At 34.1% G+C, this 26377-nt stretch overlaps 1 protein-coding gene across 3 annotated transcripts in view; it reads right to left on the bottom strand.

Annotated features, from left to right (window-relative positions):
- The window catches only part of LOC105339109 (KICSTOR complex protein SZT2), a 56505-nt gene extending 33344 nt beyond the window's left edge, over positions 1–23161 (bottom strand). For all 3 annotated transcript variants that reach the window (XM_066065924.1, XM_066065926.1, XM_066065925.1), the window contains exons 1-20: positions 22959–23161; positions 22750–22875; positions 22322–22531; positions 22086–22163; positions 21768–21860; positions 21245–21370; positions 20336–20504; positions 19614–19834; positions 19274–19377; positions 18713–18861; positions 18214–18310; positions 17787–17933; positions 17061–17216; positions 16654–16719; positions 15914–16114; positions 15303–15632; positions 14809–15030; positions 14204–14282; positions 13510–13604; positions 13102–13264 (exon numbers count right to left, since the gene is read on the bottom strand). In XM_066065924.1, the coding sequence (XP_065921996.1) occupies positions 13102–13264; positions 13510–13604; positions 14204–14282; positions 14809–15030; positions 15303–15632; positions 15914–16114; positions 16654–16719; positions 17061–17216; positions 17787–17933; positions 18214–18310; positions 18713–18861; positions 19274–19377; positions 19614–19834; positions 20336–20504; positions 21245–21370; positions 21768–21860; positions 22086–22163; positions 22322–22531; positions 22750–22875; positions 22959–22991 (2865 nt within the window). In that variant the 5' untranslated portion in view covers positions 22992–23161. The remainder of the gene's footprint in view (positions 1–13101; positions 13265–13509; positions 13605–14203; positions 14283–14808; positions 15031–15302; positions 15633–15913; positions 16115–16653; positions 16720–17060; positions 17217–17786; positions 17934–18213; positions 18311–18712; positions 18862–19273; positions 19378–19613; positions 19835–20335; positions 20505–21244; positions 21371–21767; positions 21861–22085; positions 22164–22321; positions 22532–22749; positions 22876–22958) is intronic.
- Positions 23162–26377: the final 3216 nt, after the last annotated feature.

The following is a 26377-nucleotide window of genomic DNA, read 5'->3' as shown; positions in this document are numbered from 1 at the left end:
CAAACATTGCTGAGGATCGGAGATCGTTAATTAGTTTTTTGTTTTGTTGAGTACCGGTACAATAACAATTTTTAAATTAGCATTATATTATATAAAGGTATATCTCATGGTTTTTGATGGTAAATAATTTTTATTAAACGAGGTGTGCCAAATTATCTATTCTTGAGCCAGTTGAATGAAAATCATATACCATCAAAAACCACAAGAGATTCTTTTTATGACATATTTTGTCATTTTTGTCAGAGATTCAGACAGCAATCACATGACACATTTCATCCAATGATAATGTGTCATTTAAATCCAAGGCAAAACAAATGTAAATACTTGATGAATGAATATGGATGCAAATATGAATACCAAAGTCAAATTCATTGATTAAGTTTTTATTCTTGATCTTGGTTTTTTAATTCAGAACATGAACATTATTGTAAGCAAATTAAGGTCAGCTACACACAAAGAATGACACAAACAGAGATATATATAGCAAAAACATATTTTATTTTGGTATCCCAAATTCAAAAACATAACCTTTTTGTTCATTAATTTAATTGGTGTGTAATCATAAATATTACATGTTGTAATATTTGTTCAACCACAACTATAGTCTGTAATACATTTCTCTTCTTTTTATTTGTGATTTCACAAAATAAACATCTAACGTAATTACCATCATGTACTACTAAATATTAAGTAAACTTTCCAAGATTTCTTCATGAACATTCTGTAGTTTAATTCTTTTTAACCTAGAGAAGTTGACATGGAGACAATATCTTATGGAAAAATTTGACATATCTTTAATCCATCTGTTGGTTCTTGAAACACCTTGCACATTTTTTTTAAACATTTTCATACATGTTCATAAATTGCAATGCAAAATATCCTTTGACATTTTATTTTTCGCCATAGTTTCATAAACCTTTCAAGATAAAGGGGGCGTTTTAAGGATAATTATTGGGTCTTTTTCATACTAATGAATGAACATAATTTGACACCAATGTATTTAATAAATATTTATTAATTCAAATGTATTGCATAAAAATCATAGCTGAAGTAGAATAGCAAGAGAATTAGCTGTTAATTTCCAAACATTAAATAATATACATCAAATTCTTTTTCAATGTAAATGTTTGTTGAACTTAGTATTTTTTCCTAAGTTGGTGTTCGATCTTTACATAAGCTGCCAATGTACATACATAAATACAACTCATGTATATTCATATGTATACTAATACCCTAATATTGTCATCAATGAAGTGTTTGTAGAACATTATCGGTCTGGAGATAACGGCGGGCCTTTCAGCCTGGTGTGTCCCACTGAAGTAGAGGGACAGGGAGATGGTACATGTTGGATCTGCACACACAAACACCCCGTAATCACACGACCAACTTTCCCAGGCAACGCGCCTCGGACAAGTTCAAGCTCGCTGTACAGGCCACAGGTTTATCAGTTATCAAATCGCGTCATCTATGGGCACCTATCTCCCTGGCGGGTAAAGGTTGCTCCCTATCTGAGCTAGATGGAGGATTCCACATCATTAGTTACGTACCTATCTGCTGCTTCAAGTGGGCTTCAAATCTTCAGATGCACCTTTGTACACCTGCGTATATCTACTAACCTGAAGAGTTTATCAACTGGTTTATCACAGACATACCTACATTGATATTAGGTAAATAAAATGGGGGTCGGGCTCGGTAAGAAACAACTCCAAAGTGCAAACGATGACGTTGGCAAGCTTCACTTCTCTGATCACAGCTTTATCACTTATAGATTATCAAAAATTCTTCAAGAGTCAATATTTGAGAAAAACCTGATCAAACTTTAACCGCCTACCTGTGTTGCAATGAAAAAAAAATTCAACTAAATGCAAGACATGGCTTATATCAATCTTTCTTAATTTTCCCAGTATCATTTCTAAGTTAACTTTTATAAACAATGATAAATAACAGACTCAATGAGCTTAGAAATAAATTGGTTTGACATTGAACTCCGCGGTCTGTGCATTATTAATACACACATAATGACTTGTTCATGTAAATTTATCTACATTGTACAAACAAGAAGATTGGTAAATATGCATAGTCATACAAACCTCTTAAGACTCCAGAGTTTGGTGCAACTATTAACAACCAGTTTGTTGATGGGTGCTTTTAAATTAACACGTTAGTTAAAAGAGGTTTTATTTTTTTTTCTCCCTTTAAAACCGAAAGTTGCTCCTTGCTCAGCCATATTTTATAGCTGCCAGTCGCACAACCAAAAAAAACCAAAAACTAATGTGCAAAAAGATGCATAGCAGTTTAACAATACAACAGAAAAGTCCATGTGCTGCAAGTTGGCGTAGTGTGCAGTTGGAGGAGTTGAATCTCACCCGGCAATTTACGATGAGATAAAACTCTCTCCACTCCAAATACACCCCTTCCTCTTCCATACATTCTGAGCTTTCAGATCCGATTGCTTTAAAAGGTTTCTAGTTTCAGTTTACAATATCTTTTCAATCCAACACAACCAGAAAAAGCCATATATCTTACTCCCAAAATACTAAGACACTGTATCTTCCCACAACAATGCACCATTAAAACACACCTGATAATTTCAAACATGATCAAGTTAAAGTGCATATATCTGCACACTTCCTGTAACGAGTTTCAATCTGGGTACATATTTTGCCTACCTCACTTAAATCTTTCACCTGACTCAAGGATCTGAAATACTTGAATCCATTTTTACCTGAGAGCAATTGTTTTCACCGACCTCGAAAAATTTATTACTTAATAAACAACCCTTACTGATCCACATACAAATACTTGAAAGTAGAACAAGAAGCCAAAATCTATTTTTTACAGAGCAACAAATCTTGTTAAATGAACTGAAAACCTGAGCTGAATAAAGTCTCTAAAAGTTCACTCCTTTTTTTTTAGCTAGAGACAGCAATGAAATGAAAATTGGTTTAGGTATCTCCAAAATTTTTCTTCATGTCTAATAATAAAAGGAAAGTTAACAGAAAATCACACACAAAAAAACTGAGTTGAATGACCTTACAGTGAAGTAACCAAATTCCATCACCAGCTACAAGGTCAAAGAATAGCACACCATCAATACCATTCCATCCTCAATAGAAGTCATCAAACAAATGTCATAACATCACTCACTGATCAAAAACAAGAAGTTTTCCTCCAAAGTTTTTTTGTGTTTTTTTAAAAATAATGCGCAAAAAAAATTTGGTTTTGGATTCCGGTTTTGACGAAGTGCTCCATGGAGCTCCAGTGTGGACACCTCAGGAACCTAGCTAAAAATGGTAAATCGTCCCTAACCCCCAGGTTATTTGTTCAAAGTAAATGTTTGCATGCAGGTTACCCAGATATTTGAGGCTCATCCGAAATCCTAACAGGCAGTGTGAAACCTAATCCACGAGCACTATCTACCCAAGCCTCGGCCAGCTAGGCACTCGGCCCTGCTGATTATATGTACAGGCATGCCGAAACTTATGGGGCTGAATATTTTTCTTACCATATAGAGAAAAAGTTCAAATAAAGAAAAAACGAGTAAAGTTTCCACCATTTGTAGTCAGCAGATCACAACACGAATCAATGAGAGAGGAAAAGCCTAGCAAAATCAATAGATAAGAAAAAAAAAATGACAAATATCGGAATGTAATATTGTTCTTCCCCATATATCTGTATAGAGAGAGAGAGACACCCACGTTAACTACAAACTTTGTAAGCTGTCATGCATTCATATAGAGTATAACTTGATATGGGACCACTTTAAAGCAAGGAAGTAAATAAACCAGTATTCCTATTGCCATGGTAAACAAATCCCTAATTTAGCTCAGAATGTTCTTTTCAATAGCCAAGATGGTTTATTAAAGAAAACAATTTTTTTTAAAAAACCCCCAAAACTCTATATTCTTAAGAAAACTTTTTTAAAAATTTAAAAAATAATTGTCAAAATTTGCATAACCTTTGTCACATATTGTTTTATGATATTGTCCCAAACTTAAAAACCAGAATCACTACTTTTTAAATACAAAATGTCCATAAGGGCTTGTCTACTTTAAATCTCCCAATTTTAATGCTGTTTGCCCATATAAATATTGCAAGACAAACAAGCAACAGTCCGAGGTAATTCCAAGTATACTCCATGAGAGCAACTCTTGTTTACTCATCTAATCTCATTATTCAGCCATAAAAACAAATTCCACAAGTCCCGAGTATTAATGAAATCATATTAGCTGCATTGAGGAGATTTCAAGCAGCAGCCATAAAGGATGGCTTCATAGAATTAAATTATGTAAGAACCTTATAAATGTCAGTGTCCCATTACAGTATCTATTACATATATCTGATGATAAAACCCAGCAGTAGTATAATATAATCATTAAAATACCTATTAAAATTATGCAAATGAATACAGAAACTTTTCAACCCCCCCCCCCCCCCCCCCCCCTCCTACAACAAAAATAAAAATTCTTTAATTTTGATTTACTTTAGTGAAGTACTATTGAATTGTCTAGAGCTGATGGTAGTTTATCAACAACATTTCTTGTAAAGGACAGCATGAAAGAGATATATTTTTCTACTCAATAACTCACTAACAATTTTAGTGCATCATTAAACAAAAGTTTAAAATGGAACCAAATCAGAGAACTGCTATAACTTTCATTACTAAGAAACTGAAAACTTTACAGCATCATATACCCTTGTCAAAGGTTAATAATAAGGGAAATTGAACCACAAAATTAACTCATACAGTTAATTACAGTTGAATAAGAAGGACTGTCTAATCAAGCCAACTGCTTGTGATGATTAAGTGCAACAAGAATACACTTCATCCCCTGCACGTTAAAAACTAAAACTGTCTTTTTCCCATTCATACAACTACAACAAAAACCCAGAAAGAACAAATGGCAGCAAGTTTTTATCAAAAAAAGGTGTGAAATAATGACCATGCCTTGTTATAAAACTTGATAATACAACAACTCAAAAGACCTGTATATGGATCCTGTATAGAAGTTTACAATGATTTGCATCTTTCTAGCATTTACTTACTGCACAACAGCATGAACACATTGCAAAGAAACCTCCAGAAAGACCATGTGAAACATTGAAAAAAGAAAAGAAAAGAGAATTACCCAGATTGATCAAACTAAACTGTCCATTAACATGATCCTCTGCTCTTATGCATCACAGAACAATACACTAGTTTAACTTCAATTAAAAAAGAACACGAGTGAATTTTCTCCTATCTGACCAAACTAACTTGGGAATGGCAGGTGTTCGATCCAAAGCCCTATCTCCACTGATCACTCTATGCAATACGTAGAACCTCTTGAAAGTACTGTATCAGCAAAAAAAACCAAAAACTGAACTTTCTCAGGCAATAGTGGATGATTATACATTATGTCCAATTAAGAAGATTGCTTGTATTAGCCTGTACAAACTAAAAAGAGTACTTACATCCATCATGGCCGTGCGGAAGCAGAGCTGACAATGCAGCAATGAGCTGGAAGAGTTAGATCTGGCAAGGTCTGAACTGCTAAGACCAAACCTTCCAACTCATTGATGCATCTTCTGAACAGAAACAGACATCCACAATTTTTTAAACAATCATATCCTCCCTCCATGTTCTTACTATTATAAAACCTTTGCAATGACTATGAACAATTGGACTGCAAGTATAGCGAACATGGAAGGCATCGTTGACTATCCATGCTTGATGGTCAGTCCGACTCCTGCTTTGATTTCGGCTACTGTATTACCCAAGTCCGTATCATTGTGAGTGTCTGTTCAAACCCTCTGCCTCCATTTTTATGGACCCTTCTTAAGAGATCGCAAACACTGACTTTGTACTTTGACAGAGCAAAGGGAAGATTCTACTATCTCTCGAGGGGTTGACAAGTTGTGACAAGACTGGCACACAGACCTGTAGAGAAGGTTTACGGACCCCTCTACAGAAATGTATCTGCTTGTACATGGCCATGCTCATAATGTACCTTATTATAAACCTTGCATACAAAATTAGCAGCAGACGTACACCTTCAACAACTTTGATAAGTGCATTATGGGCCATTGATGAAGGGAAACTTGAGGAAAGTTAATTACTTTATTTAGCAGGCAAATTGAAGGGAAAACTTAGTGTTTGCATATCTCTCTTCATATTGACTGATAATATTATGCTATGTTGATAGTGTAATCTGGATTGTGGAAGATAACAGGGGGACTATCTGCTGATCATAAAGAAAAGATTGACACAATCACCCCCTCCTATCAGACAATGTCCACGTACAAGCTTTTTTTTCTTTCTCTCTATCCCCTCCGCCTTAGGAATGAGGGTCTTATGAATGACCTGTTAAAACAAAACCAAAATTTCCTGCTTATCTCGGATGTATTATCGCTAAATATTAAGTATTCTGCCAAACAGTGCCCCAAAACTGAATGGCAAAGCAAACATAGCCGGACTAAAGTCGCCCAAATTTGGATCATTTTCAAAAAGATGATTCATATTTTTTTTGTCAAAGACAATTGATTTACACTTTTTTATATAGTGCAATGTAAAAAAAATATAAATGTTATGACAGGAAAACTTAACTTTTCTTATTCTTTCACGAAATAAACCCTAATCTTTTGCAGGATTTTTTGGAAGGGAAAAAATGTGAATAAGAACAATAGAACCCATTCTTTAAAACCTGAATTATATTACCCATTAAGATTTCACTAATTTAAGCTAACTCTAGAAATTATTTTTCTAATGCATTTAAAATAATTTGATAATGAAAAAATTAGTAAATTCAGATGAATATTAATGCCAATAACTAAATAAGCACAAGATTAGTTTAAGGTTGAAGTAAAACAGAAATATTTTGGCTATGTATTTATTATTAATCATAATGAAAATAAAACAGGAAAAGTTCAAGAAATGCGCAGCAAAAACTTCTTTTTTTAACCTAATACTTTTTAAAATCACCTAAAACTTGTGATTTAGGCAACATCTAGATAGCTGGCATAGTAAAAATATAGAAATAATGAGTTTATATATTATTTTTTATGCATGTATCTGTGTAACAAGTTTGTAATAGGAACTAGAGGAAAGTTGCAATATTTTTGTTATATCAATAGTGTAATGTATATTACATACAAAACCTACTTTGGGAAAAATATCATTGGATTGTATATTGGATCCTTTCATTTCTATGTAAATCAAAATCGTTTTAAAATATGCGCTAAGTTTTTAAATCAAAATTCACAAAAACCGTATTATTGTACATCATATATTTTTTATAGGAAAAGCAAATCACTCTATCACTGATTTTACTACCGTATATCCATGATGGTACAAGATGGAAAAAAACTGTTGCCGCCTTATGTCCCCAATGGAATGTAGTGGTAAGTAAGTCATGTTGGTACTAAACAAGTTTTTAAACTATACATGTATTAACATTATAGTATTAAGCCAACAACTGGTTCTACACCAGATATTTAAATCATTAAAATCAAATTAACACTGAGAAAAAAGAGGCTAGATAGCAACTATCTATTCAGTTCATTCATCAAGAAACTCAACAAAAAATGTAGGGAATAGTAATAATGTATACAACTGTTATAACATAAATATAGTGGCAATGCAGGAATAAGAGGACATGGGTGTTTTTCATTTCATATATATTTATATTGTACATCATATTTTTATTATAGGAAAAACAAATCACTCGATCTATCATTGATTTTACTACATCCATGTTGGTACTAAATAAGTTTTGCTATACAAGTATTAGTATATTACCCAACGACTGGTTCTCTACCAGATTTTTAAAACATTAACATCAGTAAAGAATTCAAATTAACATTTTACTACATCCATGTTGGTACTAAACAAGTTTTGCTATACAAGTATTAGTATATTACCCAACGACTGGTTCTCTACCAGATTTTTAAAACATTAACATCAGTAAAGAATTTAAATTAACATTTTACTACATCCATGTTGGTACTAAACAAGTTTTGCTATACAAGTATTAGTATATTACCCAACGACTGGTTCTCTACTAGATTTTTAAAACATTAACATCAGTAAAGAATTCAAATTAACATTGTTAAAAAAAAACAACCCAAAGAGGTTAGAAAGCAATCATTAATTCAGTTCATGTCATCAAGAAACTCAACAAAAAATGTAGGGGAAATAGTTATAATGTGTACAAGTCAATTATATGTATTTAGGCAATGCAGGAATAAGAGGGCATGGGTGGGATTTTTTTTTCAGTGTACCTATGTTTGATCACCTGATGAATAAAACTTGACTGCGTACACATCATAAGACAAGATTAGCAAGAAAACACAACAAAAACACAGTCCAACTTAAGACGTCTGAGTACACAGGCAGTTTATCACGGTCACCTGATTGTAATCAAGTCAGAGTCCATTTTCAATCAGTACTTATCCGGAGTAGTCCCCTATGGTCCCAGATTCCACAGTGTAATCACAAACTTAAAACCAGTTAATACCTATATCTATTGATAACGTTATTTCGGGATACTAGTAAGTACTCCAAACTTTCAAGTATGCATATCGGGAAGGTTTTTTTTTTTCATACGTCGGGATAGCTAGGTAGTATTGAGTTAATCACATGTCACATGAGTTCCTGGTATGTCTCTGATTAATACCTTTTTGTTCATAATTTACAAATCTTACATAATAAAAAAATTTCATATTTCCTCAATAGTTCACCATATCTATTAAACATAATGATAAAACTACATTTATATTATGACACTTTTAAAACAGTTAAACTAAACTTCATTAGATAGTAAGAAAACATAACTGTTCTTCTCTAAAAGAATTCAGGATCAGTGATTTAAATGATTTCAAAAGTTAAAAGCATCAAAAGTATAATCCTATAATGATCCTGCCTGACTGTTTGGTATACTGTACCATATTCCTACCTACAAACATATCGTACAACAGATATTCTAGCAATCAAAGGATGCCATAACTTCCTGTAAGAAAATTGTTACCTCCATCAAGAATATGTATGACACAAATAGATATACTGTTTGTAAAAAAAATAAACAAGTACTATTTGATGAGGTTTGGAAAAATGGGAGAATTTATTCAATGTCTAGGGCCATTCTCTCTCTCTCTCTCTCTCTCTCTCTCTCTCTCTCTCATACATATAATCCAGTTATTATTTGACAATGATTTCTGTTATATGAATTCCTGAATTAAAGAAAAAAAAAGGAAAATAAATCAAAAATGAAAATTTGACCCCTGTTTTGCTGAATGGACAAACTAATAAGGTGAGTGGTCTTTAGAAGGACAGGGAGATAACTCAGTGGAGGTGATGCTTGTAGTTGGACATTCATAGTTTTTGCAATTGAATAAGAGGGATAAAAAGAAATGAGATTTCATTGATATGAACATCAATTGATATGATTTAATAGTCGACGAGTGTGAACACCATTGATGAGAGTGAGTTGATAGCCATTGTTATTTGGAATATAGAGGGCCAGGTGTTTACTTAGATGAAATATTTGTCAAGCATGAAAGCTGTGATTTTATTTAATTTTTAAGACATCGCTAGGACATCGAGGCATTTTAAAATGCTCAACAGCGCTCTTGTTTGCTCAAAGGCTTTGCCTCACGACCGCCGATGAGATATAGAACAATACCTGAGCTGCCTTGTAAACTATGATGGCAATAAACTAACTCAAATCAAATTCAACCAGCTCTTGACAGTTCTTATATTTATGACATATTGCCGAGCTGTCTTGAATGAATGAATATTAAAAAGTTTTGCTGAATATTCCAAAAGTGTCCAAGGAAGAGGAATATATCTCGCTGAGACAACTATCTAGCAACAAACACAAGAACTGATCCTTCGAGTTCATTCTAGCAGACCCAGGTATTTCTGGTTGATAAAATTGAGAAACAAATTCTGACCTCCTCTATCTAATCCCATTCATAACTTGGTGATTTAGTCATGTAATGCTACATTCACACAAAAAAGACACACACTAGCATACAAATGCCAATACTCGGTGGAACGAGAGTGCCCCTGCATTTCATATCAACTACTATACGACGAATGTGTCCTATCATGTTATACATCATTTAAAAGCAGTTGAAATGTAGACTTCTGACAACTGAAATTATCTCATTTTTCTTTTAATAAACAGCATTTTAATTCACAAAGATTTGAAGACAATTAAAAATCTTTCAATCAATGCTAATCAAAAACAATGAATGTCAATAACATCTTATACCCTTAGATATCTCCATCATTCATCCACCATGATTACAAGTAAATAGTAAAATAGTATTTCTCTCTCTCTCTCTCTCTCTCTCTCTCTCTCTCTCTCTCTGTGAATATTTAATGACCTAGTGTATTATTTGATGGATACTTGAAAAACTGCTTTAATAGCTCTGCATTAGATGTGCATTTGACATGATACATGTCCTAGCTCTAGCCATGACTCCATTGGTGACAGTCATTTGATCATGACCCAACAGAAGACTTTCCTCTGATTGGTCATCATATAATAAGAGGAAGAAACCCAGTTCACTGTTTTATCTAATCATTATTCATTTAAATTGATTCTAATTGGACAACAAGTATACCGTTTTTCCTGATGTTACCAATACCAATTCAAACCTTTTATTCTACATATATATCATTCCTATCCTAAGGTTGATATCCAGTTTCACAAAGATTTATTCTTTTAAGAGATCACAAATTTAACAACAAGAGATAGCAAAGAATCCCAAAATGTCTTTCCCTAGAAACCGCTGACACTGTCGTGTAAACAATGCAGGCATGTTTATGGTGATGGATCTCACTCACTGCACAGTATGTCTGACCTTTGCAACAACTGCAATTTCCAACCATCAAAATATACATGAGTTAATCTATTTTTAATGTGTTACAGTGTTTAAAGTGGCCAAAGAGCCAGAGCTTAATGTTCCAGATTCCAGTGGTCAAAAGTAGAAGACAGTTATATTCCAGTGGTCAAAAGTAGAAGACAGTTATATTCCAGTGGTCAAAAGTAGAAGACAGTTATATTCCAATAGTCAAAAGTAGAAGACAGTTGTATTCCAATGGTCAAAAGTAGAAGACAGTTATATTCCAATGGTCAAAAGTAGAAGACAGTTATATTCCAATGGTCAAAAGTAGAAGACAGTTGTATTCCAATAGTCAAAAGTAGAAGACAGTTATATTCCAATGGTCAAAAGTAGAAGACACCTATATTCCAATGGTCAAAAGTAGAAGACACCTATATTCCAATGGTCAAAAGTAGAAGACAGTTATATTCCAATGGTCAAAAGTAGAAGACACCTATATTCCAATGGTCAAAAGTAGAAGACACCTATATTCCAATGGTCAAAAGTAGAAGACAGTTGTATTCCAATAGTCAAAAGTAGAAGACACCTATATTCCAATGGTCAAAAGTAGAAGACAGTTATATTCCAATGGTCAAAAGTAGAAGACACCTATATTCCAATGGTCAAAAGTAGAAGACAGTTGTATTCCAATGGTCAAAAGTAGAAGACACCTATATTCCAATGGTCAAAAGTAGAAGACAGTTATATTCCAATGGTCAAAAGTAGAAGACACCTATATTCCAATGGTCAAAAGTAGAAGACACCTATATTCCAATGGTCAAAAGTAGAAGACAGTTGTATTCCAATAGTCAAAAGTAGAAGACACCTATATTCCAATGGTCAAAAGTAGAAGACACCTATATTCCAATGGTCAAAAGTAGAAGACAGATTCCCAAGGTTAAATTTAGTAGAGGACAGTTCACAACATCCATCTTTAGCATCAGTTTTATCAAATAAGCCAAAGCTTCTCTTAATTTACACGGTATCTTTCAAAGAAAAATTTCCTGAATATTCACCTTCTACCAGACTTTGTGAGTTCATCGTATATTTTGATAGAATCTGCCATCCTTGGTTCCAATGATGGCGAAACCACCAATTCAAATGAAATATGTTCAATTTATGAGACATTGCCTTCAATACAACAAGAAGACAATGTCTCATCACTCAGCAGTATGGACTTCTCTGCACTCTACAGTTTACAGACAGATTCTCTGCCCTCTACAATTTACAGACAGACTGACACATACACAGCTGTTATGTCTAGGTAACAGACTAACAGTTAAGTGGTTACATGACCAAATCTTCCTAGGTCTTGCTATTTCTTAAAAATATTTATAATCTTCACAAAGACCCACCGTAAACTCAGAGATTGGATTTCTATTATAATCAATCTTTGGATAAGTGAATTCCAGACAAAACAGACAATGGAATCTTCAAAATACATTTTTACAAGGTTTGCCTTATTTGTTTTCTTGACCATTTTGGTGGTTGATTTTTTTTGGATACAGCATCTTTGTTTGTACATGTATCTGTATCCATCTACATTCACAAAGTTTCATTTAAAATGTCTATTCACATGTGTGAAAATATAATCTTCACAGTCTTCATTTGCATATGAAACATTTCATTTTATAGCAATTCATATTTACTATACCATGTTTTGGACTAGTTTTAAAAACACTTTTGGCTGTGTCTAATGTAATGAATGAATAGTATTCATGACATTCATTGAATAAAATGTTCTTCTAGAAAATTTAAACAATACAAACTAACAAATTCATTTGTAAATGACTTTCACAATTCATTCATTATCCATTGCTTTAACAAGTACATGTATTAGGCTATTTTGACATCAGGAAGTTTGGGTAAATTACATGCAATAAAGGGGGGTGAAATATTGCACTGTTTACATTAATAGACTATCATGATTTGACCTATAAGGAAACAATTTTGTGCAAAAATCTGTTTTACTGGCATGCCAAAATAACCTTACAATAGTTTCATTATTATTCTTGAGCATCAATTTTTCTGGATTAAGTAACATTCAGAGTTTCAGTGACACCTCAATTCATAAATAATGGTCAAAACAATGAAAAAATATTTTCAGATTTCTTCCTTCGATGAATATTTGATCAATTTGATCAACTCAACCACAAAATCTCGAAAATTGATGCTCAATGAATCTTGATGAAGCCATATAGTATATATACCATATACCAAAAAATGACTTACTGCACGGGCGATTTGTTTGTAGGTCAGCCCCTCCCAGTGTTGGCGCTCTGGGGTGCTATTGACGACCACTCCATACTGAGGCTCTACCCAGCATTCGGTGACAATCTGGAGGTCGCCGTCTGCTTCTGTTAGCTCATACATGTCTATTTCATCCTCAGATACACTGCAATACACAAGAAAAAGGAGGATCATCTCATGACATGCTATTATGATCACAACAATCTTGTCACAGAAGCAAAACTATACATGTTACTTGCCCTTAGACTTTTTATGAAAAAAAAATCATTAATTTCAATCTCAATCTGATGAAATTTGATTAACTTATCCATGTCATCCTCAATCTGCCTGTAAGCTCAAACACATTTGTTTTCCCCTGTATCTTGCCCTAACAGTAGCCTTTATTATTACCTGGTACATGAAGTTTTGACCTGGGGAGGGAACATCACGTACTGCACTACACAGCACCCCACATCTGACCCCGAACTACTGCCTGACTCTGGGTGCTTCAACAGAAATTTTTAAAAATTAATATACTGTCTTACATGTTTTGCAAAATATATGTTATTTGTGATTGTGTTGTAAAAAAATATTATGCAAATTCTAAAAACACTTTTTTCCCTTTAAAGCACCTGTCTACATGACGGATAAGGTGTAGAATCAAAAATTACTGAAGAGTTATCTCCTTCACAATGTTCAACATATTGATAATAAAGTAACTTTACAGAGGAATTGTTTTAGTCAGTTCAATATTCTTAAAGTGTTTTGTTTTGTCAACTTTAACACATTCATTAATATTTGGAAAACTTACCAAAATATTCCATGTTAACATTTTTATCTTTATTCCCCTGCTTGTCTATCTTATAACTGTTGACAGCATTTTTTTCACTTGTTTACTCATTAAATTTCATATTTCATATCTGTACAAAATCATCCTATTCTTGACTACAATAAACATCAAAATTATAAATCCCCTTCTAAATCTTAATTGCTCTAAGATTAAAATCTTTGTAAGGGATCTTTTACACCTTGGACTGCCTTGATGTATCACATTAAAGGAATGAAAATGAACACGTTAGTAATTTCCTCTGAGTGGAATTCTTACCTTCATATCCGTCTCCAAAACCATATTAATGATCCCAGAATTACTGGAGGCAAAATGGAATCCCTCTTGTAACCTTATCCTACAAAAAATACAAGTAATAAACATTCAACAGCTAAAGAAAAAGTTAAAGATTTTGTGAAAGATTCTTATTTTTTTTAAGATGACATTCATTTATTTCTGACTTCATAAATTAATACAAAATGTGCCATGAATAAAAATGAAGATTTTCGCAATCCCTTCATAAATGATCATTATAGAAAGTAACAACTTGGATTAAAATTCCATATTTTTAAAAAAGAACACCAAAAATAACCAGTTTGTATAAGGAGTAGTAAATGACTCATATACATGTATATAAATTTTTAACAAGGAATTCCCGGAGAATTTTTTAAAGGCCTTACTAAAATATGCATAGTCCAGTATATCTAATACATTACAAAAAGCTTTGTACAAAATTTATCGATGAATCCAAAATCTTAATCAAAAAGAGTAATGTCCCTTTCCAACTCTTATTCAATTTGCTGTGCGATAGTAAAATTGAAAAAATTAAGCTATTAAAATTGTGTCAAGCTATCAACAGTTGGAACCCCGTGACGTGGTCTTACTTGGTGAGCGTGGACAGAATCCGGCCCACCGCCTGCATGCTGATGTCCACCTTGCCCTGCTTGATGGTCCAAATCCAGCGCTGGTGATAAAGGTAGCGCGACAGAGTGTTGAAGGCGTTGGCCAGCACCGTTTTGTTAGCGATCTGCTGAGAGGTCATGTGACTGGGGAAATATCGCGATGGATCCTCCAGGATCGTCATGTCACTGGGCACCCTCTCATAACTGTACGGTAAAAAGACACGATCTTACTGAAGATGAATTTCACTGATCTTTTCAGAATGTCTCAATGATGATCTTTTTCAAAGAATTTGAAATCAGGGAATTTAATTATCGTAATAAAACAATTATCGTTTGTGTCAAAATGCAACACCTACATGTTCATCAATGGATATCAAACTGGTATTTGACGCATGTATTCCCAAGTCTAACAATGAAAGTTGTAACCTCAATGCTCCCTTACACAGATACTTGAATACAGCAGTGAGATGGCTAACCTGATAAGAATATTCTCCATGGGCTTGGTCAGCATCACACAGCACGGGGTCTCTGACCCATCCCGGTCCAGCGGTGGCTTTCTCATCACGGTTTTCTCCCCCTCCACTTTTGGGAATTTCTTGCTCTTGTCTATCTGGGACCCACCCTGCTTAAACTTCAGGGCAAACACTTTTGCCTTGAGTTCTTTCAGCACTTTGAATCTCTTTGAGCCTGAGGTTCCCCCTAAAAAAGCCGCTTTTATCGTCAAGCATGGCAGTTTTGATGTGGACAATCTCAGAAGCAGAAAATGAGTTGGTTTCTCTTTCTCTTTTGAATTCTGTGATGCTCCCCTAAAATTGGATATTTTAAAATCAACCAATAATTTTAAAAATCTAACAAAGTATCACTAAGTAAGTCATGATAATGAATTGTTATATTTCACTCCAGAGGACAATTTTTACCATTAATTGATCAACCAAAGTGTAGGAAAAATGAAGATGAAGTACGTATCTTTACTGTATCAATCATTTATCAACAATATTTATCATCTTAACAACATACCAGTAAACAGATTCACTTCATTTTATATACACACAAACACATACATAGAAATAGGTAAAGATATACTCACTCATACAGGTACTTGACATAAGCTGTATTCTCCACCAGAACAAACGTACTCCAGCTCTGGAGCAGCGTCTGCAGGGCCAGCTGAGCCTGCCGACAGAAGACAAAGTTGAAGCGTCCACAGGAGTCGGGGATGTGGAGGTACTTGGACAGAGTATCATGCTCCAACACCATTCCTATCCGATGGCTGTGCATCCACTTCTGCCTGTATTGTAAAAGGGATATATATTTAAACAAAGCTGATACATGTATTTTACTTAAAAAGTAACCAATAATATTTTACTGACTAAATCTCAGATCTTAACAAAACTCTAATTGTTTCTTAGTCAAACATAAACTTATCAACTATCAGCATTAGTAATGTGCATTTATGATTTTTTTAATATTAATGAACTGTATACAAGGTTATTTTCGCCCCGTGTTATATTCAGCCTTCTTCACTTGCAAAAGGTTTTACCCCATCGTGATTTTACTCAGACAGGCTTGTTTTTAAAGAGAGACAATCTTGCTGAGAAATTGGAATTCGCCCCCTCTTAAATTCCCTCGCAGACAATGAGGGGCAAAGGGGCAGAAACAGAACAGGGGCAAATATTATCCTGTAAAAAGGATATGTACTTTGATCATGATTTTTTAGAGTAAAGATAAAAAGCATTCTAAAGAAACATTAGATTACTTGCTGAAACAGCACCTGGTAAGAGTGACACATTAAAACATGATGATGTAAATACATGGAATCTTCCTTACCATATCTTTGTATCCAAATGAACTACTGGCTTCCAAAAATTTACAAACTGGTTAAACACAGCATCTCTGAAAATATTCAATGTATCATAAGTATGACACTGAGTCATGAAATGAAGACTATGAACTTCAAATGAATAAATTATCGCAAACTGAAAAAGGAGACAATACCAAAATAAGGTACATGTATCTATGTGAAAAATGTATCTATCTTTCACATAAAGGTGTTCAGTGGCAAAATAAAATTGTGGTTCAAATGGAAAAATTTCATTTTGATTAACAAAATGTGACAAAAAATTTGCAAACTCTAATTCTGACCGGAGATTTGTCATATTAGAAAGTGGTACATCCATTATAAGATGAATTACACGAGTATAAAACAAAAATCTCTGGTTCCTTGGATCACCTACTTGGTGTTGTGCTGTGCGTTGAGATTGGGGGTACTGGATTGCTGGCTGGTATAAAACAGAGACAGGCCATTTTTTATGCTGTCAGGGAGCTTGTAGTTAACAGGATTCAACGGAAAACTCTGGAGATGAGTCAGCAACAGGTCACTCTGTCTGAGTCTGAAAATAAAACACAACAAAACATTAATAATGATTGTGTACTTTTTTAATCCAACTATCTCAGAATGGTCCAAAATAGGGACAGAAGCTAAAGAAATGGCCATCAATCATAATAAGACAGATAAAGTGTTCTGTGTTCAAATTTCTAATTGAAGAGCCATTCCAAATCATCCCCACCCACCCCTCTACTGCTTTGTTTCTCTGCACTGTATACATCTACCAGTAAAGAAGTTAAAATAGAGGTTTTAGCCTTCTATCTACACCCTCAAATCAGTCATCCATTTCATATCTACACCCTCAAATCAGTCATCCATTTCATATCTACACCCTCAAATCAGTCATCCATTTCATATACAAAAGTATTTCTTTTACAATTTGTGTTATACTCTAAGCTTTCTTTACCAAATCTTTTTCAAGAAACTTTTCGGATGTAATTTTCTTCAAAATACTTTACTGAATGTTCACTATGCATTGACCATTTAAACAAAGGCATGAAAACATTATACAGGTAAATGTAACTCCAAAGCAGATATCATTTACACTGTTATAAAGACAAAAAATAGTACAAACTTTGTTAGTGCTATTAGGAACTTCTTTATACTGTTGTTGCGGATAGAACTCCATCTCGCCTGCTTGAGAGCACATTCGTCGGAGAAAGCGTCATGAAGAAAATCATAGCTCCCTTCCACAAACATCTCCACATGTGACAGTTGTTGTCTGAAAAATAAACCCCATACACCCCTGTTATCCAATTTTACTCAATTTGAATATCAATGTTACAAATGTTTTATACACATGCAACCACCATTTTGATAAATTGAATATTTTGGAAAGAGTTTCCTGCTAAGGACTTGTACAACCATGAATTTTCACACAATTATTCCCAAAACTTTTATTATTTTACTAATTTTTCCTAAAAATTTTTTTATTAAATAATAAAATGCAACAATCCATTGCCCTTTCCCAGATGGTATTTGAGGACGTGTCAGTGGCTTACTTTGAGTGGTCGGCCGGCCAGGCTGCTGTGACGTGGTACTCTATTTTGACATAGTCCCTCCACAACAGAGCCAGCTCCACCTTAATCTGAGTTTCTCCTTCAAGTTAATCAAAAACATATTAAATCTATTCTAATTACAATATCATTTAAAATAAATATTAACATATTAGTTATCATGACATCATCACAAAATATGCGAATGATTGTTCCATGAAAAATTATAATCAATACATGGGTTTTCAGATAGTCATTATATTTTCTGCAAGTATACATTGTAAATACTGTAAAAAATACTCTTATTTCAAACCATTTAAAACCATTCAACTTCCAACAATTTTGATTTCTTCAATTCCATTTAACAACTGATAGATTAAAACATTGATTAGTTTGTCTTTAATATGCACTCATTAATTTGGTCATAAGTCGTAAGTTCTTTTGTAAAACGCAGTCCAGGGCAATAAAGGACTTTGCAATACAAAACAAAGTGTAAGTTATGTACCTCTGAGGATAACATTTCTGAGGGTGAATCCCTCTCTCAGCCGGACCGACAGTACGCTGAACAGGGAGGTACTCAGCTTGACGTCCATCTGCTTCTTACGCTCGATGGGAATCAGGTCGGGCCGATCCTTTAGAGGGTGTGCATAGACACTGTAACACAAAACACAATGCATCAACAAAACTCTGTACGTGTCAGTGTCACAGGCAGGAATCCTGTACTGTAAATGTGGTTATTTATGTGTGGTGGAAATTTGCACGTTATATGGAAAGCATAAAACTGCGTAAAATACCCCTGTGCGTATGGTAAAAAGATCAAAACTTAGTGTAGTTATTCACACAAACTTGTATTTAATACCCATACCTATTGTGTGACTATAGAAAACATGTACTTAACTATCAGTGTAGATATATAACCACTTTTACAGTAACTTGAAATCTGTAAAGGCTATTGAAGGGAATTCATGCACTTTACTCTAGGGTGTCAATCAAAATATTAACTACAAAAATTTAAAATTGAAATTAGAGACCCTCTTCAAGCAAGTAAAAAGAAACTGAGTCTTACTTGATGTAGGAACAAATATTACTGCGCTCATGCTGAAAATGAAGGGGTTCCCGGGAAGACTTCTGGAAGCTCCAAATCAGTAGATCTCTATGGTAGTCTTCATTCTAATCAACAAATTTCATTTGAAAATTTATTGCACAATCATTTTTTTAAGTGTATTGTGTTTGAATAAGGCAAAAAACAGATAATACACTGTATACACTTTCAAAAATCTAAACGCAGCCAATACAAACATGTTTAATGCACAATTTGCTATATTGAAATATGGTTTCTTTCAATCAGAGACACCTAAACAGTGACTAAAGAATTTATAGATGGATAAACCAATCAGTCTAATTACTTCACTCTGTGGATCCCCTAGATAGGCCCCAAAAGTAGCTGAGGCTATAAACTGCAGGAGTTCTACGTGGGGCACCAATCCAAAGATACAGCGAGCACACTGAGTCTGTCCAATCCGCAGGAACGAGCAGGCGATGGTGCTGCTCCTGAGCTGAGCCAGCAACGAGTCGAACAGGTTCAGATCCGTCACCCCCAGCATTCCATCCGTCACCACCACAATCCCTGCAGTGTCAATCAAAGCATTCAGAAATCACATATACTTGTTTAATTCCATGATGTAAAGTTTTTTAATCTAATTACTTACTCCAACCTGTTTTTATGAAATTTTGATGGTTTGATGGTTAATTACATAAATAGAATAAAGAATTTAGAATTCAAGCTACAGCTTCATGTAATGACAAATATTCACATGTTTTGATGCAATGCTGTAGAATTCACTCGAGGCAAAATTGCACAGACAAACATGCTACTGGTATTCTAAATTATGAACATATCAAAATTTAACCATCCATTAAATTTTTCCACAATTTGAAAAACAATTCATTTTACTGTTCTTATGGGAAAAAATTGTTAAAACATACATGTATGTTGTTTTTCCATTTGGACGCAGAACAGGAATTTGAGAATAAAATCTGCTTGTGCATATCACACATGGAATGACAACAATGGCTATTAAAGCTGGATAGATTTTCTCACGGCAGTATGCCAGAACCAGCTCCGTACCTGCACTGGAGTTCTCAGGCAGCAGCTGTAGAGCAAAGAATCCCTGCCGCAGGAGGTTGATGATGCCTGCCTCTGGGTTAATCGCCAACTCTGCCGACTTGTTTCTGGTCCGCGGCTTCTGATCACGATGTAAACTGTCCGTCTTTCTGGAGTTTTCCTCAAACATTGTCTGTATATTAAAGTTATAAGAGTAATCTTTCAAACATATTTTTTTTAAATAATCTATAATGTGTGTGCTTTAAGAATATTTACTTTTTAAAACATAATAAGTTTAACTTTTGTTATTCCTGCAATTTCAAAGAAAACCCAACATCTCTTTTTTATAAGATGATCATGTCATTAGAAATGCACCTAATTCAAAGGACTACTTATGGCATTATGCATTTCTTGCCCCCAAAATTCAAGTTCAATAGAGAGCTTTAAAAATAAGGCTAAAGGTAGCTGAAATCATATTGAAAACAAGTAAGTAAAATGTTATCACTGTAAGCCCAGTGACATCATAATGTAGAAATGACTTCCATGAAGATTGTATAATTTTGATAAATTAATAATAAGAGTGTTTTCCAACAGTCTTCGATTAGAAAACATCAAGCACATGCTTGCTCTAGTACCAATTTTTACTATGACGTGTTTAATTATATTAACAATGCAATAATCATCTTCTATATAATGTTTTATGAAGATTTGATTTTGATACGATTCTTTTTCAAATTAGTTAAATTGCGGAGGGGGGGGGGGGGGGGGGGAGGGGGTTAAGATATTTTACCAACTAATTTTATATTCTAGGTACAAGCGGTATATGAACTCTCCTACCCTCTTTAATGTCAGCATTTTTTTTATATATATATTGACAATTTTTTAAAGTACCCAACCCAAAACCTCGATTTTCAACATTTTGCCTGTTCTTACAGTGTCTGGAGTGGGAGGGTTGATGTCGTTGTACAAGCTCTGTTCAAACACCAGCAGTCCTGTCCTCACCATGTCTAGAACCATTCCCACATTGGCCGCTGTCACTCTGATGCCCTGGACCAACACCTGGCAAAATAGGACATCAATTTCCACATTCACAACATTTCTTTTTAAACATGAAATGAAACAGTTCGTACTTCAGCATCTTGAATCCTTCATTAAAGAATAAAATATAAACAATAGCTTATTGTTGATATATACCGTTAAATTAAATTAATTTTAAATTCATAAATTCACTCATTTCACATTTTTTTTCCACATCCAACATCCCCATCCCTAAAAATCTGAATATACGAATCATTATCTGTTATGTCAATCATTTATGGAGGAAGTTAGCTTGGTTTTTGATATATGAATCATGATAAAATCTTCTGGAATGGAGAAATCTCCACAGACACAAGCTTACGGTATCAAATAATTGGTAGAACCAGAGGGAGAAAACTTTAGGACTAGACGACTTTACCTGATTGGTTGTACAGACAACCATAGGAGTGTGCGCTATAACAGTGATAAATAGCTCCGTCTCAAACAACAGGTTGGTGCCAGGCAAAGGAAACTATTTACAGGAAAACGAAAGAAAGTCAATTTATCAGATATGATCAGCAATTGATCCTTATAGTTGCAGTAAACATTTTCTAGAGCTTTAAAAATTTGGATGGCCTAGGTATAACTCTATGAGATATTCTGTCCCCTTAACTAAGGAAAAAATTAGTTTTTTCATTCAAATGCAAAAAGGTGAAAAATGGATCAATTTCATTAAACCATGCAATGAATTTCTCACTGGTTTAACCAATCCTTGCAGACATTTCTTCAAACTGTCATATATCTTATCAGCTAACACTTCTCCAGTTTTCAGGTCCTAAAAATTAGAAGAATAATTTAGCAATCATAACTGTTATGATCCATACATTCTTTTTGTATAGTTACTTTGCTTAATGAACAATTAAACAGTTGAGAACACAAATGTACGTAATGTAAATAAGGTGTCAATTTCAAACACATCAACATGAAACATACAACTGAGAGAGTGGAAGGGCTGAAGTCCAACACAAAGACCAGTCTGTATCTCTTGGCCACGAAATGGACGACGGTGGACGGAACAAGGCGGAATCTGGAGCAGGTGCCCTGGGTCTCTGAAGGGGAGGAATTGGGGGAGTTCCTGAAGGCGACCACTGCCTCCTCCTCCACCCTCACCCCCACCACTGTCAGCTCCTGGGTCGTCTCCTCCTGTACAAGAATCAAAAGGGAGAGTAAATTCTAGTGGTGGCATATTTCTGCACCTTTCATACAAGTCACTTTTTCTATAAATTATGCCACTATAATTACTGTGTGTGAACATGTATGTTACTCTCTCTATGTCAACACGCTATTTTAATAAGTCAACATGCCACATACATTGTTGACATGATGATGTAAGAAAAATGTGTTATAATGACTGGACTGACCAAGCATGTTTCTGGAGAAAATTCCAAAACTGAGTTCAAGTTACGAAAAAACCATGAAGCCCTGATGTTTCTTGATATCCTATAATCTTTCTTCATTAGCAGGTAGACATCCTTGGCGGGCAGAACCTAAAACAACAGAATATCAACAATAACACTACGACAGTCAGCTGATCTATATTTGAACAGAGGAAATTCGTAATTAAACCGACCCTATCTTCATTTTCACTCTCCGAGTCACTCATTTTTGAATCATCTCACGGCAATCTCTTTGATGCAGGAATTGGAGATTGAAATTAACTCCATCGATCAACGTTCATGTGTAACGGGCATCACCTGTCTTTTATCGTGCATCATCCACAAACTTCGTGTTTCATGTTTACAATATGCATGCTAAATCTAGGTCAGTGACAAGCTTGCAGTAGCAATCACGTGTTGCCGATGTCAATTACATTATCGCGGGAAATTTTGCACCCCCCCCCCCCCCCCGGCGGACATTCATATGTACATGTACATATGTTTTTGTAGCTGGGACATGTATCATGTATAATTTTATCTATTCTTTGTTAGCACATTAGCTTATTTTCAAAGAAACTGCAAGTTCAGAATTTTTAATATGTTTCTGGAACTATACTCTGTCCCGAGTTTTATAGCACCGTAATAAGTGAGAACAATATTTCTGTCCTTTATTCATTTATTCATTATTTCCATCCTTTTTTGCAAAGCATATATATATGCATGTAATCTGATAATGATTCAAATGTGTCAAAATTTTCTGAATGTGACCCTTCCTCTTAATTGTCTGATTCTGATCTTCTCTATGACAATCAATGTCAAATAAATTTTCAGTCATGCTGGCTCAAAGACAATTAAGTCGCGGCGATATATGTCTTTTTAATGTTAGAAAAACCATCAGGTGGGGAATTCAAGTAGGTACATGTAGTATTTAAATATGCACGTATTTACTTCATAATTCTATAAGGAATCTACACGCCCCGTATATCGATTGGTCGAAACCTACAGCGTCTGACACTGACAGGACTGAAATTGACACGCACTCTTTTTCGATTGGTCGAAACCTACACGGACTGCACGAAATAATCATGATGATGTCAGAATCAAATTCCTATAGCAGGTGATTTGGCTGTTTCTTTTAGCTAACGTAATGATGTACATTAAGGGTGTTGTTTACTCAGGGTTTGAGTTCTCGAATTTGGATTGTTATAAAGTTCAATGTCATGAGTAAAATTTGTTTAAAACACATAAAGTATTCATAAAATGAATTATTATTGACATAACATTTGATATTTCTACTATATCATGGAATTATGCCAAAACAGAAATAGGCTTTTAGCCAAACAGAGGAAACTCGGACTAAATTTTGCAGATTTTGTTTTCTGCTAAAACATTTTTGGAAGTACTCTTATATTAAAAGTTAAGATTTTATATTTTAGTCTATATAATTTTGCATATTTTCTGGTAGTTTTACCTCATTTATTCATTATAATAACCGTATGGCATGAATTTAAAAAATATTGAAATGTGCTTAAAAATGAGAAAAGACACCATATCCTCAAAATTTTGATCATTGACCTCATATAAGTTATATGCCAACAGAATAAGATCAATATAAGTAGTTTAATACTATAAATGTTTTTGTATTATCATCATTCAATTTTTTTGTAAAATTGGATCAAAAATGGGTAGGAATTTGCAAAGTGATAGAGGAAATTCGGACTGGAATATTTATAAAAATTGTGAAGGAAAACTTAATGCTTTGTATGTATTTAGTGTCACTGCCATTCATAAATATTATTTCATTTTCAAAAGTGTTGAGCAATTTGTATTATTTTCACAATTAAGAAAATCTCATTCATAGTGTAAAATTTTAAGTGATTTTCCTTTAATTTTCCAAAAATATACAATGGCCATTAACTTAAAAAGTAGGTCATTGACCTACTTTTTTGAAAATGAAAAATAACACTACAATAAAAGGTTTATAACACACAATAGTTGGTTTTTCATTATCATCAGTGGAATTTTTTTTTCATTCTGAGTAAACGTCATCCTTAACAGCAATATAACGTTATATTTTTTTAAATTTTACTTTCTTTTTACAACCAATTTATGCATGCAGGTTATAAAGGTAGCGATCATTGCAGAACAAATTTACATACACTACATGGCATTTCAGAGGTATAAACATGAAGATTGTCCACACTTTTTACTACCCTTTTGATAGTATCGGGGGGGGGGGGCTACCCCCCCCCCCCCTTTTTTTCTCGCAGCAACAATTTTTTTAAATTTACATATAAAAAATTGAATTATCAAGGAGTCCCCCCCCCCCCAACCACTTATTTGGGAGCATGTAAAAAATTGATGTGAGGAAAAGGAAATTAGGAGTGAAATTGAAGTTATAGATATACTACACCAGCCCCCCCCCCCCCCCCCCCCTTCCCCCGTGAGAACTACATTTTAGTAAAATGAGATAATGATCTTAAACCGAAAGTATACTGTTGTAATGAAAAGTGTCCTGGAAAGTGTCAAACTGGAAATGTAGTTCTTAAAGTAAGGTTGGTCCTGTACCATTTTTCAACAACAAAACACGCTAATGGCGGAGTTGCCAATCTCTGTTATTTATGTCTCTGCATACAGTTTCAATAGAGGTATTTGGCAAAAAATCTCACGAAGTGTTCTTTATCCCATGGAGTTTATCGTTCTGCAATGAGGTACTTCACTTGAACAGTCTGGAAGTGGTTCTATATTTTTCTATTTATAGGACAGATTTTGAGCAACGATTCTAATGTTTAACAAGTTGTTAATGTGTATTCAGATTTTTATGCATGTCCTTTACAATAGTTATGGTGGCAGTATTGTCTTTTACTAATTAACAATTTTTAATTGTCAATGAATGGACTCACTGACAATTAAAAATTGTCAATTAGTAAACAGGCAAAAGACAGAATTATTAAATAGGTTAATTTACCTTTTGAATAAGTTTCCAATAGGTTAAACCAAAGCCATTCAGACAGAATCTTTTTTAGTACGGTAAAAAGATCCCCAATAGACATCGTTGGAAGCAGGGATTTAGTTTCGAGTTCTAACCCAGCTAAATTTTGGTACTTTTTCTCGTAAAAGAAAGATAACTCTGTTTAGGTTTGGCATGAACAAACCTATTACATGTAATTACCGTAACCAGTCTCCGTCTGCTATTATAACCAATAACTTATTTGTAAACTTTTAAACTTCAAAAGTTAACTGTATTACAGTAGTTTTCATGAACAGAAAGAATGATAAATCACATTATTACCATTCATAACATGCACAGATCTAGGTAAGAAGGGGTTCCCTTTGAATTTGCAAACAATATAGTTACCATAGTCATTAGTAAACTAATAGTAAATAGACATTTTCCAAACCTTGAATCTTCTTCCCTTAATTGTCCTAATGTTGCTCCTTTATTGCTTTATAAATGTAGGGCCCTTTGAAATGGTCATCATCTTGGTGACTTTAGTTTTGTTTTTTTTTTTTGTATAGGAGCCAATGGGGTGGGGGTTCAAAATATTTTGGCATGATACTCATTTTGCATTTATAAGAAGTAGCTCAATTGTATACAAGGACAACACTTGAC

Source organism: Magallana gigas, chromosome 7 (assembly GCF_963853765.1).
Source record: "Magallana gigas chromosome 7, xbMagGiga1.1, whole genome shotgun sequence".
Lineage (NCBI taxonomy): Eukaryota > Metazoa > Mollusca > Bivalvia > Ostreida > Ostreidae > Magallana > Magallana gigas.
This window is presented reverse-complemented; position numbering and strand designations above follow the sequence as displayed.